Genomic DNA, 17,975 nt, shown 5'->3' with positions numbered 1-17,975 from the left:
AGTGGTTGGCTTCCGGTCATGGGCCCCTCCGCAGCGGTGATGGTGGGTCACATGCCCCTGGGTGGTTGGCACCAGGTCGCAAGGCCCTCGGCAGGGTGAGCCACACAGGCTCCTGGGAAGGTGGGGCAGTGATCTGCACCTGCTCCCAAGACCCTTGGCGGTGGCAGCGGCAGCAGCCTGCGCCCACCTCTGGAGTCCCAAGATGGTAGCTTGCTCCTGCCCTTGGAGCTCATGTAGGCAGTGACCTGCCGCCTGCGAGCGTTCGGAGAAAGAAGCTTCTATGGTGGGCCCACCCCTCTCTCCTCGCATGCCCCCCAGCACTGGTGCCTTGCCTCTCTGGCAGGCCCAGGCTTCTTCCTGGACTCCCTCAGTGGTGGTGCACTACACCCCAGCCCATCCCAGTCCTCGCCCCAGGGTCTGACCTCAGTAGCCGAGCCTCAGTACCCGGCCCCCACCTGCCCCAGTGGGTAGTGACTATTGTTTCAGGCTGGCGAGTGCCGGTCGGCAGCAACCCTCTGTGCAGGTCTCTTTCCACTTTGCCCTCTGCACCCCTGTTGCTGCACTCTCCTCCAAGGCTTTGGAGCTCACCCTGTCCCCACCAGTGAGGGGACTTTGCAGTGTGCGGAAACCTTTCCGCTTCACAGCTCCCTCCCAGAGGTGCAGGTCCCATCCTGATTCCTTTCTCTCTCTTCTTTTTCTTTTTCCCTTTGCTCTACCCAGTTACATGGAGATTTCCTTGCCCTTTTGGAAGTCTGAGGTCTTCTGCCAGCATTCAGTGGATGTTCTGTAAGAGTCGTTCCACATGTAGAAGCATTTTAAAAAATTTTTAATTCATTTAAATTTAAACTTATTTTTATTTTTTTAAGTTTTTTTGAAAATTTTTTATTGTGGTAAAAGACACATAATAAAATTTAACTATCTTAATGATTTAGACGTGTGCAGTTCAGTGATATTACGTACATTCATCTTGTTGTGCAATCACCGGCATTCATTTCCAGAGCTCATTTCATCCTCAGAACCGAAAACTCGTGCCCATTAAACGTTACCTCCCATCACCCCTCTTCCCAGTCCCTGGCAACTACCATCCACCTTCTGTCCCTAAGGATGTGACTACTCTAGATACCTCACTGAAGTGGCATCATGCAGTATTGTCTTTTTTTTTTTTTTTTTTTTTTTTTTTTTTTTTTTGCGGTATGCGGGCCTCTCACTGTTGTGGCCTCTCCCGTTGCGGAGCACAGGCTCCGGACGCACAGGCTCAGCGGCCATGGCTCACGGGCCCAGCCGCTCTGCGGCATGTGGGATCTTCCCGGACCGGGGCACGAACCCGTATCCCCTGCATCAGCAGGCGGACTCTCAACCGCTGCGCCACCAGAGAAGCCCCTATTGTCTTTTTATAACTGGCTTCTTTCACTGCTCAGTGTCCTCGAGGTTCATCCAGGTTGTAGGGTGTGTCGCCGTCTCTTGTCCTTTTTACGGCTGAATGATTTCCCATGTATATATCTGTCTACATCTGCTCACGAATCTGTAAAGCATCCAATACGCTGCATCTGTTACATCTCGGCAACCCACTCATCTGTTGCTCGACACTTCAGTTGCTTCCACCTTCCGGCTGTAATGAATAACGCTTCTGTGAACGTGTGCGCACAAATATTTCTTCAAGACCTTGACTTCAATTTTTTTTAATATATATATAAATTTATTTATTTATTCTTGGCTGCATTGGTCTTCGTTGCTGCGCACGGGCTTTCTCTAGTTGTGGCGAGCGGGGGCTGCTCTTTGTTGCGGTGCACGGTCTTCTCATTGCGGTGGCTTCTCTTGTTGTGGAGCCTGGGCTCTAGGTCTGTGGGCTTCAGTAGTTGTGGCACACACACTCAGTAGCTGTGGTGCATGGGCTTACTTGCTCCACGGCATGTGGGAGTTTCCCAGCCCAGGGCTCGAACCTGTGTCCCCTGCATTGGCAGGCAGATTCTTAACCACTGTGCCAACAGGGAAATCCCGTAGATGTATTTTCGATGTATCTGTGGGGAGAAGGTGAGCTCCACGTCCTGCTTTTCCACCATCTTGATCCAATCCCTCAAGGTCTTTTATATCATTTTTTTTAACCCATTAAAGTTTTCTTGTGCCCCTTTCATTCTCTCTCTGTTCCCAGGCAACCACTAATGTGCTTCCTGTCACTGTAGATTAATGTGCATTTTCTGGAATTTTATTTAAATAGATTCATATGTTATGTATGTTTTTGTCCAGCTTTTTTGGCCTAACTTTGAGTTTCATCCATGTTGTGTGCATCAGTAGTTCTTCTTTTTAATGCTGTATGCATATACCAGAATTTCTTCATCCATTAACCTATTCATTGACATTTGGTAGGTATCCAGACTTTAGCTATCACAAAAAGGGATGTCGTGAACATTTTTCTGTGAGTCTGGTATAGACATGTGCTTGCATTTCTCTTGGGGAAATACCTAGAAATGCAGTGTCTGAATCATATGGTAGGTTCATGCTGAAATCTAAGAAAGTGCCGAACTGTTTTCCAAAGTGGTCACCACTTCACATCCCCACTAGTGCACTGGAGTCCCAGTTGCTCCACATTTTTGTCAGCACTTGGTATGGTCAGTCTTTTCAATTCTAGTCATTCTAGTGGGTGTGCTATGGTATCTCGTTGTGGTTATAATTTTCATTGCCTTAATGACTAAAGATGTTGGTCATCTTTTCATGTGCTTATTTGCCATCTGTATGTCTTTTTCTGGTGAAGTGCCTTTCAAATATTTTATGCATTTTTTAGAAACTGGGATTTAAGACTTTTAATTGGTATATATTTTACAAAAATTTTCTCCTGGTCTGTGGCTTGACTTTTCATTTTGTTAACAGTGTCTCAAAGAGCAAAAGTTTTTAATGTTGATTAGGTACAAGTTTTTTCTTTTGTAGTTCATGCTTTTTGTATTGTACATAAAATATCTACCAAACCCAAGGTCATGATGATTTTTTTTAACATCTTTATTGGAGTATAATGGCTTTACAATGGTGTCTTAGTTTCTGCTTCATAACAAAGTGAATCAGTTATACATATACATATGTTCCCATATCTCTTCCCTCTTGCGTCTCCCTCCCTCCCACCCTCCCTATCCCACCCCTCCAGGTGGTCACAAAGCACTAAGCTGATCTCCCTGTGCTATGCGGCTGCTTCCCACTAGCTATCTGTTTTACATTTGGTAGTGTATATATGTCCATACCACTCTCTCACTTTGTCACAGCTTACCCTTCCCCCTCCCCATATCTTCAAGTCCATTCTCTAGTAGGTCTGTGTCTTTAGTCCCATCTTACCCCTAGGTTCCTCATGACCTTTTTTTCCCTTAGATTCTATATATATCTGTTAGCATACGGTATTTGTTTTTCTCTTTCTGACTTACTTCACTCTGTATGACAGACTCTAGGTCCATCCACCTCACTACAAATAACTCAATTTTGTTTCTTTTTATGGCTGAGTAATATTCCATTGTATATATGTGCCACGTCTTCTTTATCCATTCATCTGTTGATGGACACTTAGGTTGCTTCCATGTCCTGGCTATTGTAAATAGAGCTGCAATGAACATTTTGGTACATGACTCTTTTTGAATTATGCTTTTCTCAGGGTATATGCCCAGTAGTGGGATTGCTGGGTAGTGTGTTAGTTCTATTTGTAGTTTTTTAAGGAACCTCCATACTGTTCTTCATAGTGGCTGTATCAATTTACATTCACACCAGCAGTGCAAGAGTGATCCCTTTTCTCCACATCCTCTCCAGCATTTGTTGTTTCTAGATTTTTTTGATGATGGTCATTCTGACTGGTGTGAGTTGATATCTCATTGTAGTTTTGATTTGCATTTCTCTAATGATTAATGATGTTGAGCATTCTTTCATGTGTTTGTTTGCAGTCTATATATCTTCTTTGGAGAAATGTCTATTTAGGTCTTCTGCCCATTTTTGGATTGGGTTGTTTGTTTTTTTCTTATTGAGCTGCGTGAGCTGCTTATAAATTTTGGAGATTAATCCTTTGTCTGTTGCTTCATTTGCAAATATTTTCTCCCATTCTGAGGGTTGTCTTTTGGTCTTGTTTATGGTTTCCTTTGCTGTGCAAAAGCTTTTAAGTTTCATTAGGTCCCATATGTTTATTTTTGTCTTTATTTCCATTTCTCTAGGAGGTGGGTCAAAAAGGATCTTGCTGTGATTGATGTCAGAGTGTTCTGCCTATGTTTTCCTCTAAGAGTTTGATAGTTTCTGGCCTTACATTTAGGTCTTTAATCCATTTTGAGCTTATTTTTGTGTATGGTGTTAGGGAGTGTTCTAATTTCATACTTTTACATGTACCTGTCCAGTTTTCCCAGCACCACTTATTGAAGAGGCTGTCTTTTCTCCACTGTATATTCTTGCCTTCTTTATCAAAGATAAGGTGACCATATGTGTGTGGGTTTATCTCTGGGCTTTCTATCCTGTTCCATTGATCTATATTTCTGTTTTTGTGCCAGTACCATACTGTCTTGATTACTGTAGCTTTGTAGTATAGTCTGAAGTCAGGGAGCCTGATTCCTCCAGCTCCATTTTTCATTCTCAAGATTGCTTTGGCTATTCGGGGTCTTTTGTGTTTCCATACAGATTGTGAAATTTCTTGTTCTAGTTCTGTGAAAAATGCCAGTGGTAGTTTGATAGGGATTGCATTGAATCTGTAGATTGCTTTGGGTAGTAGGGTCATTTTCACAGTGTTGATTCTTCCAATCCAAGAACATGGTATATCTCTCCATCTATTTGTATCATCTTTAATTTCTTTCATCAGTGTCTTATAATTTTCTGCATACAGGTCTTTTGTCTCCTTAGGTAGGTTTATTCCTAGATATTTTATTCTTTTTGTTGCAGTGGTAAATGGGAGCGTTTTCTTAATTTCACTTTCAGATTTTTCATCATTAGCGTATAGGAATGCCAGAGATTTCTGTGCATTAATTTTGTATCCTGCTACTTTACCAAATTCATTGATTAGCTCTAGTAGTTTTCTGGTAGCATCTTTGGGATTCTCTATGTATAGTATCATGTCATCTGCAAACAGTGACATCTTTACTTCTTCTTTTCCGACTTGGATTCCTTTTATTTCTTTTTCTTCTCTGATTGCTGTGGCTAAAACTTCCAAAACTATGTTGAATAATAGTGGTGTGAGTGGGCAACCTTTTCTTCTTCCTGATCTTAGTGGAAATGGTTTCAGTTTTTCACCATTGAGGATGATATTGGCTGTGGGTTTGTCATCTATGGCCTTTATTATGTTGAGGAAAGTTCCCTCTATGCCTACTTTCTGCAGGGTTTTTATCATAAATGGGTGTTGAATTTTGTCGAAAGCTTTCTCTGCATCTGTTGAGATGATCATATGGTTTTTCTCCAATTTGTTAATATGGTGTATCACACTGATTGATTTGCGTATATTGAAGAATCCTTGCATTCCTGGAATAAACCCCACTTGATCAGGGTGTATGATCCTTTTAATGTGTTGTAGGATTCTGTTTGCTAGTATTTTGTTGAGGATTTTTGCATCTATATTCATCAGTGATATTGGCCTGTAGTTTTCTTTCTTTGTGACATCTTTGTCTGGTTTTGGTATCAGGGTGATGGTGGCCTCATAGAATGAGTTTGGGAGTGTTCCTCCCTCTGCTATATTTTGGAAGAGTTTGAGAAGGATAGGTGTTAGCTCTTCTCTAAATGTTTGGTAGAATTCGCCTGTGAAGCCATCTGGTTCTGGGCTTTTGTTTGTTGGAAGATTTTTTTTTTTTTTTTTTTTTTTATTTTCAAAAACAACTTTATTCATGACACATATTAAAAAAAAAACTCCCACCCCCTGGAAATGAGCTAAAAAAATAAACAAAATCCACCTCCCACCTCCCTGTCCCCACTTCCTCCCATTCCCTCCAAACAAAAGGGAAAAAAAGGCAAAGGAAAACAAAACAAAACAAAAAACTGAAAAACAAAAAACACCCCAAAACCCCCCAAAACAAGGTAGTGCATTTCCCCAGGGGAAAGGGGAATTTACACTGGAGCCGCTGGGAGCGGATCGGAGATCTTCCGGCTACAGAAACCTGCAAAGAAAGACACTCAAAACAGAAAAAGAAACACAAAAGGAAACAAAACAGATCACCAGGCAATCTGGAGGGGCAGGGAGCCAGAAAAGAGGGGTGGGGTGGGTGGTAGACCTGGCAGGACAGGAACAGGCAGGAGGGGACTCTGAAAGCTAGGGAGAAGATGGAGGGAAGGTAACAAGCAGAACAGTTTGGAGTCCTTCCAGAGCCCTGGGTAAAAAAAAACCCTCCTACCACCCATGCCCACCTACCCTTGAGCAGCCCGCAAGGGGGCAAAGGGGGACAGGGAAACAGGGGGAGCAGCTTGCGCGGTTCAGACGTGTCCATGGCGAATCCCCAGAGTGAATGAGCAGCCCCCTGCCCCACTCCCTGGGCCTTCCCTTACTCCCCAAAGCAGGTCCCTCCTCAGCAGTTAGTTATGGGATTCTCCCCCCTTCCACAGTGTATCTTTTTTTTTTTTTAAATATTTTTTTCCATCAAGGTCATCTTCTGTTTTTCTTTTTTTTTTTTTTAATTCTTTTTTTTTTTTTCCTTCTTTCCTCTTTTTTTCCTCTCTCTCCTCCTAATACACACTTTTTTTAGTAAGGGGAATACCATGATGTCGCTCTAGCCCGGCCCCTGTAGACGCGACCCCGGGGCCTGCTGTTAAAACCACTGTAGAATCGAGAGCGGGAACTGTTGTAGTTGGTGGTCCGGGCACGGTATCGGGCTCGCGGGAAACCCCGGTCTGTTGTGCTGATGCCTGGTCTGTTGGTTCGTTTTGGGATCACCTTGATTTGTCTTCCTCTAAATAGGGACTCATCTAAGGCCAAGGAAGTCCTCACTGACTCTTTGTCTGAGAACTCTATATATGCAAACCCTTTGGGATGGCCACTAAATTTGTCACATAGTATAGTAACACGGTTGACTGAACCACAGCCATGAAAGTGTGCTTCCAGCTCTTCTGCTGTTGCACCATAGTCCACATTGCCAACATAGATGGAACGGGCATCAGCCTCCATCTTCTCCTCAATGGACATGATCACTGGGCCAGCGTTGCCTGGAGGTGGACTCATATTCATCTGCTTCTCTACCTCATTCTGTAGCTCCTTTAGCTTCTCAGCTTCTTCCTCCATCTCCCTGACTCGAGCTTTGATCGCTTCCAGCTCCGGGTCCTCAATGGCGCCGTCCCCCGGGTCACCCTCGACCAGTCCCGGCTCCTCCTCCTCCTCCTGGCTGCCGGGGGCTCCCGAGCCAGGCCCAGGGCCCGGAGCTCCCGGGGGGGCACGGGGCCGGGGCGGCTCCTCTTCGGGCTCGGGCTCCGGCTCGGGCTCCAGCAGCAGCTCCTCAGGCTCCAGTTCCTCAGACTCCAAGCCGTTCCCGTAGTCCCCTGCGCCCCCCGGGGCCCCCTCCCCGGCCTCCCCACCGGCCCCGGGCACAAGATGGCGCCGCCGCCCCGGCCCGGAGCCCCGACCGCCCGCAGCCCCCGCTGCTGCTGCCGCCCTGTTGGAAGATTTTTAATCACAGTCTCAATTTCAGTGCTTGTGATTGGTCTTTTCATATTTTCTATTTCTTCCTGGTTCAGTCTTGGCAGGTTGTGCATTTCTAAGAATTTGTCCATTTCTTCCAGGTTGTCCATTTTATTGGCATAGAGATGCTTGTAGTAATCTCTCATGATCTTTTGTATTTCTGCAGTGTCAGTTGTTACTTCTCCTTTTTCATTTCTAGTTCTCTTGGTTTGAGTCTTCTCCCTTTATTTCTTGATGAGTCTGGCTAATGGTTTATCAATTTTGTTTATCTTCTCAAAGAACCAGCTTTTAGTTTTACTGATCTTTGCTATCGTTTCCTTCCTTTCTTTTTCATTTATTTCTGATCTGATCTTTATGATTTCTTTCCTTCTGCTAACTTTGGGGGTTTTTTGTTCTCCTTTCTCTAATTGCTTTAGGTGCAAGGTTAGGTTGTTTGAGATGTTTCTTGTTTCTTAAGCTAGGATTGTATTGCTATAAACTTCCCTGTTAGAACTGCTTTTGCTGCATCCCATAGGTTTTGGGCCGTCGTGTCTCCACTGTCATTTGTTTCTAGGTATTTTTAAATTTCTTCTTTGATTTCTTCAGTGATCACTTCAGTATTAAGTAGTGTATTGTTTAGCCTCCATGTGTTTGTATTTTTTACAGCTCTTTTCCTGTAATTGATATCTAGTCTCATAACATTGTGGTTGGAAAAGATACTTGATACAATTTCAATTTTCTTAAATTTACCAAGGCTTGATTTGTGACCCAAGATATGATCTACCCTGGAGAATGTTCCATGAGCACTTGAGAAGAAAGTGTATTCTGTTGCTTTTGGATGGAATGTCCTATAAATATCAATTAAGTCCATCTTGTTTAATGTATCATTTAAAGCTTGTGTTTCCTTATTTATTTTCATTTTGGATGATCTGTCCATTGGTGAAAGTGGGGTGTTAAAGCCCCCTACTCTGAATGTGTTACTGTCGATTTCCCCTTTTATGACTGTTAGTATTTGCCTTATGTATTGAGGTGCTCCTATGTTGGGTGCATAAATATTGACAATTGTTATATTTTCTTCTTGGATCGATCCCTTGATCATTGGTCATGATGATTTTCATCTATATCTTGTTTTAGAAGGTTTATATTTTTATCTGTTAACATTTAGATTTATGATCCAGTCCCAGGTAATTTTGTTCACGATGTGAGGTAACGTTTGAGGATTTCTTTTTTGCATGTGGCTATCCAGTCGTTCTAGCAACATTTATTGAAAGGATGATCCTTTCCCTATTTACCTGACTTTGATACTTCTGTCAAAAACCAATTGACCATAAGATTCCCGGAAGATGGCAGAGTATGTAGCAGCAGGAATCTGTCTCCCCGCCAGACAACAATTGCACTGGCAGAATCTGTCTGTTGTAACTGTTGAGGAGCTCTGGAGTCTGGATTGGTGGTGGTGGTGGGGGGTGCTTGGACAAAAATGTGGTTAATTTCAATCAGTTTCAGCTCTGAGCACAGAAGCAGCTATCCAACCCCAGACCCAAAGCAGGCTGCTATGCACTTGTTCCTGGAGCAGCCTGTACACAGCTTGTGGGAGCCAGAATGGGCAAAATGGACCTTGTGCATCAAGTATTAGGGATCTGTGCTGGTTGCTGATTGCTGCTGCTTCTGATCAGAGGTGCAGACAAAGAGGCAGAGGCCATGGTGTTGCAGCTTCTTACAATGTTGCAAGCCCCTTCCCTTCTGGCAGAAGTCACTTCTAGGGGATTTAAAGGACTAGTGCCTTTTTTCCTCTTCATTTTCTTTTTGCCTTTTTTTCTTTCGGCTGTGTGGCATGTGGGATCTTAGTTCCCCAACCAAGGATCGAACCTGTGCCCCCTGCAGTGGGTGGACGTAGTCTTAACTCCTGGACTGCCGGGGAAGTCCCTCTTTTTGTTTTTTCAGGAGCCAGATGGAATACTAGAACCTTCTAAAGCAAACACGTATATGGGTGGCAAATGACATGGGAAAGGGACAGGCTCAGGAAAGACCTGAAAAGACCTTAAGTTTACACCTCAGGCTGATCCTCGGCATAGACAAAGCCTACAACAATTAAAAAGCAAAACAAAACCCATAAGCACAAACAACAAAAATAAAAATCAACATGTGGAATATCAAACCTAAAATCTTCTGCACAGCAAAGGAAATAATCAACAAAATGAAAAGGCATCCTAAGGAATGGGAGAAAATATTTGCAAAGCGTATATTGGCTAGGGGACTAATATCCAAAATATATAAAGAACTCATGCAACTCAATAGCAAAAAAAAAAAGGTTAAAAGATGGGCAGAGGAACTAAATAGACATTTTTCTAGAGAAGACACACAGATGTCCAACAGATACATGAAAAAAGTGCTCAACATCACTAAACAGCGAAATGCAAATCAAAACCACAATGAGATAACACCTCACACCTGTTAGAATGACTGTCATCAAAAAGACCACAGATAACAAATGTTGATAAAGATGTGGCAAAATGGAACCCTTGTGCACTGTTGGTGGGATTGTAAATTTGTCAGCCACTATGGAAAACAGTATGGAGGCTCCTTTAAAAATTAAAATCGAACTACCATATCCAGTAATTCACTTCTTGGTATATACCCAAAAGAAATGAAAACACTGGGACTTCCCTGATGGTGCAGTGGTTAGGAATCCACCTGCCAGTTCAGGGGACATGGGTTCAATCCCTGGTCCAGGAAGATCCCACGTGCCGCGGAGCAACTAAACCCGTGCACCACAACTACTGAGCCTGTGTACCACAACTACTGAAGCCCATGTGCCTAGAGCCCGTGCTCCGCAACGAGAGAAGCCACCACAGTGAGAAGCCCGCACACCGCAACAAAGAGTAGCTTCCACTTGCCACAACTAGAGAAAGTCTGCGTGCAGCAATGAAGACCCAATGCAGCCAAAACTAAATTAATTAATTAATTATATAAAAAAATGAAAACACTAACCCAAAGACATAATATGCACTCCCATGTTTATTGCAACATTATCCACAATAGCCAAGGTATGGAAACAACCTAAGTGTTCTCTAGTTGTCGAATGGATAAAGAAGATGTAAGATACCAAGATATATGTAAGTAAAGTAGAATATTATTCATCCATGAGAAAGGAAGTCCTGCCACTTGCAACAACCTGGATGGACCTTGAGGATAGTATGCTTAGTGTAATAAGTCAGAGAAAGACAAGTATTGTGATAGTCACTTATATGTGGAATCTAAAACTGAACTCCTAAAACAGTTGAATATGTGATTACTAGGGGCTGGGGAATGGGGGAATTGGAGAGGTGTTGTTTAAGGGTATACACTTGGAACTAGTAGATACGTGAGTCCTGGAGATCTGATGTACATTATTGTGATTATAGACAACAACACTGTGCTATAAATATCAAATGTGCTGACAGAATAGATCTTAATTATTACCGCCTCAAAAAGAAATGATAATTGTGTGATGTATTAGAGGTATTAGCTACGGCTATGGTGGCAGTCCTATTGCAATATATAAATGTATCAAATCAACATGTTGTACACCTTGAACTTAGACAATGTCTTATGTCAAATATGTTTCAATTAAGGAAATAAGAGCAAACCCTGGGGATTTCCCTGGTGGGCCAGTGGTTAATACTCTGTGCTTCCACTGCAGGGGGTGCAGGTTTGATCCCTGGTCAGGGAACTGAGATCCCACATGCCACACAGCACGGCCAAAAAAGAAAAAGGAGCAAACCCTGGGAAGAGGGAAAATCTGATTTCCCAAGTTACCACATTATTAATTCACATGTCCAGTTTTCAACAAAAGCAGAGCAGAAAAGTATGACCCATTCAAAGAAAAAAAAAGAACCAACAAAAAACTCTTCCTGTAAAAGACCTGATGGAGGAGCTACTAGACAAAGACTTAAAAATAGCCATCTTAAAGATGCTTAACTAACAAGACATGGAGGAAGTGACGAATGTGTGAACAAAATGGAAATATCAATAAAGAGGTAGTAAACCTAAAAAGAAACAAAAATGACGTTTGGGAGGTGAAAAGTACAGTGACTGAAAGGAAGAGTTCACTAGAGAGATTCAGAGACAGATTTGAGAAGGCAGAAGAATCAATGAACTTGCTGAAAGCATAATGGAAAATAATCAAGTCTGAAGAACAGGAAAAAAAATATTGAAGAAAAGTGAACTTGAGGAACCTGTGGAGCACTGTTAAATGCATACATATTGTGGGAGTCCCAGAAAGAGAAGAGAGACTATTTGAAGAAACATCGCTTGAAAACTTCTCACATTTCGTGAAAGACGTGAATATAAACATCCAAGAAGCTAAGCAAACTCCAAATAGGATGAATCATAGAGACCTACACCAAGACACGGTATATAATCGCACTGTCAGAAGACAGAGACCAAAAGGGTCTTGAGAGAGAAGCGACAGACAAGGGATCCTCAATAAGATCGTCAGTAGATTTCTCATCAGAAACTTCGGAGGCCAGAAAGCAGTGGGCCAATACATTCAAAAAATTCTCAACCAAGAATGCGATGTCTGGCAAACTGTCCTTTAAAAGTAAGGGTGAAATTAAGACATTCCCAGATAAAAGCTGAGGGAGTTTGTTACCACTGGCTCTGCCCTACAAGAAATGCTCAGGGGGGCTTCCCTGGTGCCGCAGTGGTTGAGAGTCCGCCTGCCGATGCAGGGGACACGGGTTCGTGCCCCGGTCCGGGAAGATCCCACATGCCGCGGAGGGGCTGGGCCCGTGAGCCATGACCACTGAGCCTGCGCGTCCGCAGCCTGTGCTCCGCAACGGGAGAGGCCACAACAGTGAGAGGTCCGCGTACCGCAAAAAAAAAAAAAAAAAAAAAAAAAAAATGCTCAGGACACTAGACAGCAACTCAAGTCCATGTAAAGAAATAAAGATCTCATTGAAGGTAAATACATGGGCAGGTATAAAACCTAGTCTTGTTGTAACAATGGTTTATAACTGTAGTTTTTGTTTTCTACTTGATTTAAGAGTCTAATATATTTTTTAGAAAAACATCAGTCTAAAAGCTAGTATCACTGTAACTTTGTAACTCTACATTTTGTTCTCTATTAAGAGACTAAAACTCGTTTGAAACAATTATTTATGTATTTGGACATGGTGCATAAAGATGTAATTTTGTGACAACAATAAAAGAAAAGGGTGGATATGGAGCCTTTAAAGGAACAGAATTTTAGTATGTTATTGAAGTTAAGCTGGTGTAAATTCACATGAGATTGTTATAACTTTGAGATGTTCAATGTGATCCCCATGGTAACTACAAAGAAAATACCTAAAGAATATACATGAAAGCAAATGAGAGAGGAATTGAAATGTTTCACTGCAAAAAATCAAGTAAAAAGAAGACAGTAATGCAAAAAAAGATAGGCAAAAAAAGTTATATAAATAACAAAATGACAGAAGTCTTTCCTTACCACTAATTACTTTAAAAGTAAATAGATTAAACTCTTCCATCAAAAGTCAGAAGTTGCCAGATTTAAAAAATAATCCAGCTATATCTTGTCTACAGGAGATTCAGTTTAGATCCAAAGACACAACCAGGTTAACAGATAAGTGGGTAAATAAAATGCATATGCATACAATGGAATATTATTTAACCTTTAAAAGGAGGGAAATTTGGACCAATGCTACAACATGAACCTTGAGGACATTTCGCTAAGTGAAATAAGCTGGTCAGAAAAGGACAAATACTGATTGATTTCACTTGTATGAAGTATTGATACTGAGAGCAGTCAAATCCATAGAGACAGAAAGTAATAGAATGGTGGTTGCCAGGGGGTTGGTAGGGGAGGAGGAATGGAGAGTTACTGTGTAATGAGGGCAAAGTTAACTGTTTTGAATGGTGAAACGAGTTCTGGAGATGGGTGGTGGTGATGGTTGCACAATAATGTGAATGTACGTAATACTACTGAATTGCACACTTAAAACTGGCTAAGATAGTAAATTTTATGTGTATTTTGCCACAATATAAAAAAATGGAAAAAATCATTTATGTGAGGGTCTGTTTCTGAATCCTCTGTTCTATTTGTCTATTTTGATGCAAATATTATGTTGCCTTCTTTACTGAGCTTTGTAATAGGCTTGAAAGCAAGTAGTGTTAGTCCTCCAGCCTTGTTGTTTTCTGAAGTTGTTTGGCTCCTCTAGGTCCTTTGCATTTGCTTATAAATTTTGGAATCAGCTTTTCAGCTTCAAAAAAAAGGCCTTTGTGTGTTACGATTGGGGTTACAATAAATCTGTAAATCAGTTTGAGGGAGAATTGAGATTATAACAATACTGAATTTTCAAATGCACGATCGTGGGATATCTCCCCATTTATTTGATTCTTATATAATTCTCTCAGCAGCATTTTATGTGTCATGGTCAGTGTAGAGACCCTGGACATTTTTTTTCTTCTTTTTTTTTTGGCTGCATTGGGTCTTCGTTGCTGTGTACAGGCTTTCTCTAGTTGCGGCGAGCAGGGGCTACTCTTTGTTGCAGTGCGTAGGCTTCTCGTTGTGGTGGTTTCACTTGTTGCAGAGCACAGGCTTCAGTAGTTGCCGCATGCTGGTTCAGTAGTTGCGGCATGCAGGCCCTAGAGCACGTGGGCTTCAGTAGTTGCAGTGTGTGGGTTTCAGTAGTTGTGGCATGTGGGCTCTAGAGTGCAGGCTCAGTAGTTGTGACGCACAGGCTTAGTTGCTCAGCGGCATGTGGGATCTTCCTGGACCAGGGATCAAACCCATGTCCCCTGCATTGGCAGGCGGATTCTTAACCACTGCGCCACCAGGGAAGTCCCAACCTTGGACAAATTTTGACAAAAGTTTCTGATGGTTTCTCAACTGATCCTTAATGTTTTTTTGATGGTTTGTAAAATGTATCCGTAAGTATTTAAAATTCTTTGACATTATCATAAATGGCACTTTTTAAAATTCCAATTTCTGATTGTTCATTGTTTGTATCTAGAAATACAGTTGATTTTTTACACATTATTTTTACAGTGGTATGGAAGTTCACTTTTTTCTGTATATACTTGTTTCTATTTCTGAAATTTTTCTTCATAATCTATATTTTATTTCATTAATAAAAGAAATTCACGCTCATTTAAAGGAGATTTAGGAACTATAAACAAGATGAAAGAAAAATGTCACCCATTGTGTCATAGTTTTTGTTGTTGAAAATCAATTTTAGTTGACCTTCAGCAGATGTGGGTGTTTTCGTGGGGATTTCTTAATTCAACCTCAGGGTTATTCCCATTAAATTTAATATGTATGTAATATGATAACATTTCATGATGACATTATTTGCTTTAAAAAAACTTTAGTTTGAGATAATTGTAGATTCACATGCAGTTGTAAGAAATAATTCAGAGATCAGTTATACCCTTCACCCAATCAGTTTCCCCCAATGCATAGCTTTATGGAATACGTCTTGCATAACCACAGAATGTTATCACAACCAGGAAATTGACATCAACCTTATTCAGATTTTGCCAGTTGTACGTTTACTGATTGTGTGTGGACTTATGTAATTTTGTCATATATATAGATTCATGTGACAAGCACCACAGTCATGATACAGAACAGTTACATCACAAGAATCCCTCATGCGTTCCTTTTATAGACATAGCCACTTCTTGCCCTCTCCTCCCCAGCTTCTGGAAACCACTAGTCTGTTCTCCATTTTTATAATTTTGTTATTTCAAAAATGTTATATTAATGGAACCATACAGTATATAAACTTTGGGATTGGCCTTTTTTACTCAGCATAATTCTCCTGTAAGTTGCCGTGTATCAGTGGTTTTTTCTTTTTTATTGTTCGGTAGTTTTCCATGTTACGGGTTAACACAATTTATTGACTGTTCTGATGTTGAAGTACATCTTGGTTGTTTCCAGTTTTGAGGCTCTTACGAATAAAACTTCTGTGTACGTTTGTGTACAAGCTTTGTGTGAACATGTTTTCTTTTCTCTGGGATAAATGCCCAGGAGTGCAGTTGTTGGGTCCTGAGGTAGTTCTGTGTTTAATTATTTTCAAAGTGTTGGCTGTACCATTTTACGTTCCCAATAGCAGTGTATTTGATCCAGTTTCTGTGCCTTTTTTGCCAGGATTTGGTGTTGTCACTGGTTTTGTTTTTAAAAAAACTTCTAAAAATTTTGGCCATTCTGATAGATGTGGAGTGTTATCTCATTGTGGTTTTAATTTGCATTTCCCTGATGCCCGATGATATTGAACATTTTTTCATGTGTTTAGTTGTTCCCTTAATGTAGCCTCTTCAGTGAGTACAGTTGGTTTTTGTATATTGACCTTGTATCCTGCAGCCTTCTTAAGCTCATCTATTAGCTCTTGCAACTTTTTTGATCAATCTCAGAGGGTTTAGTATATACACAGTCAACGTGGTTGGTGATGAAGGCAGTTTCTTGTCTTCCTTTCCAGCCTGGTTTCCCTTTCTTTTCTTTGTTTAATTCAATGGCTGACATCTCTAGTATGTTGAATAGGAGTGGTCAGAGCCAACTTCCTTGACTTGTGCCTGATTTTGGGGAGAAAACATTGTCTTTTACCATTAAGTATGAATTAGCTGTACATTTTTTTGGAATGTACATTTTTTTGCCCTGTACCAGGTTAAGGAAGTTTCCCTTTATTTCTGGTTTGTTGCGTGTTTTCATCATAAATTGTATCAAATTGTGTCCAGTGTTTTTTTCTGCATCTCTGAAGATGCATGAAGATGATTATGTTTTTTTTTTCTGCATGAAGATGATTATGTTTCTTTATTGTTTATTCTGTTGACGTAGTAAATTACATTGACTGGATTCTGAACACTGAACAACACTTACATTCCCAGGCTAGTTCCCCTTGGTTGTGATATATTATCATTTTTTGTATTGTTGGATTCACTCTGGAGAATGTTAAGGGCATGTGACAGCTAAATACAGTTGGGATCCTGGATTGGATCCCAGGAAAGAAATAGGGTATTAATGGACAAACTGATGAAATTCACATTAATTCTGTAACTTAGTAATATTGTATGCATGTCCATTTCTTAATTTTGATAGTTTCCCCATGGTTCTGTTAGCTTCTGTTAGGAGAAGCTGGATGAAGAGTATACGGGAACCCTATACTATTTTTGTGACTTTTCTTTAAATCTAAAATTATGTGAAAATAAAAGTTTAAAATAAAAATGAGAAAGTGATTTCTTATGGGCAGCATCGTTGAATATTGTTTTTTTAATCCAATTTGATAGTCTTTTTTTTCCTTTCTTAATAAATTTAATTATTTTTTTATTTTTGGCTGTGTTGGGTCTTCGTTGCTGGGTGCGGGCTTTCTCTAGTTGCGGTGAGCAGGGGCTACTCTTCGTTGTGGTGCGCAGGCTTCTCATTGCGGTGGCTTCTCTTGTTGCGGAGCATGGGCTCTAGGCTCATGCGCTTCAGTAGTTGTGGCACGTGGGCTCAGTAGTTGTGGCTCACGGGCTGTAGAGCGCAGGCTCAGTAGTTGTAGCACATGGGCTTCGTTGTTCCATGGCATGTAGGATATTCCCGGACCAGGGCTCGAACCCGTGTCCCCTGCATTGGCAGGCAGATTCTTAACCACTGTGCCATCAGGGAAGCCCTCCTTTTTAAAATTTATTTATTTATTTATTTATTTATTTTTATTATTTTTTTTTTTTTTGCGGTACGCGGGCCTCTCACTGTTGTGGCCTCTCCTGTTGCGGGGCACAGGCTCCAGACACGCAGGCTCAGCGGGCATGGCTCACGGGCCCAGCCGCTCCGCGGCATGTGCGATCTTCCCGGACCGGGGCATGAACCCGTGTCCCCTGCATCGGCAGGCGAACTCTCAATCACTGCGCCACCAGGGAAGCCCTTTAAATTTATTTTTTATTGAGGTAACGTTGGTTTGTCACATTGTAAGTTTCCTGTGTACAACACTATATTCCTATTTCTGTGTATATTATGCCATGGCACCAAAACTTCACTTTCCATCTGTCACCATACACTTGATCTCCTTTACCCATTTCACCCTCCCCCATTCTGTGCCTTTTAATTGGTTTTTGATATATGATTATTTTAATGTGATTATTGATATATATATAGTTGGGTTTAACGTTATCATCTAGCTGTTTATTTGTCCCATATTATCTTTGATCTTTTTCCCTCTTTTCCTGCTTTTTTGGGATTAATGGAGTATTTTTTATGATTCCATTTTATCTTTTTTGTTGGTTTATTAGTTATGATCTTGTGTTTTATAAGTGGTTGCTTTAGAATTTATAGTATATAAACATATACTATGTCTTATCAAAATCTGCTTTCAGCTAATATTATACCACTTCATGTATGGTGTAAGAGCCTTACATTTCTGCTTTCCCAGCCCATGTTCTGTTT

At 41.2% G+C, this 17,975-nt stretch overlaps 2 protein-coding genes across 2 annotated transcripts in view; one reads left to right on the top strand and one right to left on the bottom strand.

Moving 5' to 3' along the window:
- ACAD9 (acyl-CoA dehydrogenase family member 9) overlaps window positions 1-17,975 on the top strand; it is a 69,856-nt gene that overhangs the window by 14,440 nt on the left and 37,441 nt on the right. The window lies entirely within an intron of this gene.
- LOC308623411 (polyadenylate-binding protein 2-like) lies at window positions 5,796-7,343 on the bottom strand. The gene has a single exon (XM_081245748.1). The coding sequence runs from the start codon at window positions 7,202-7,204 to the stop codon at window positions 6,668-6,670; it is 537 nt and encodes a 178-aa protein (XP_081101874.1). The 5' UTR covers window positions 7,205-7,343; the 3' UTR covers window positions 5,796-6,667.

The sequence above is a fragment of the Mesoplodon bidens genome, assembly GCF_964165515.1.
Source record: "Mesoplodon bidens genome assembly, chromosome: 10".
Lineage (NCBI taxonomy): Eukaryota > Metazoa > Chordata > Mammalia > Artiodactyla > Ziphiidae > Mesoplodon > Mesoplodon bidens.
The sequence above is the reverse complement of the archived record's forward strand: the minus strand, read 5'-3'. Positions and strand labels throughout refer to the sequence as shown.

Bases quoted from the DNA above. Each gene is read 5' to 3' on its own strand.
- LOC308623411 (XM_081245748.1), bottom strand. From the start codon at position 7,204: ATGGAGGAAGAAGCTGAGAAGCTAAAGGAGCTACAGAATGAGGTAGAG.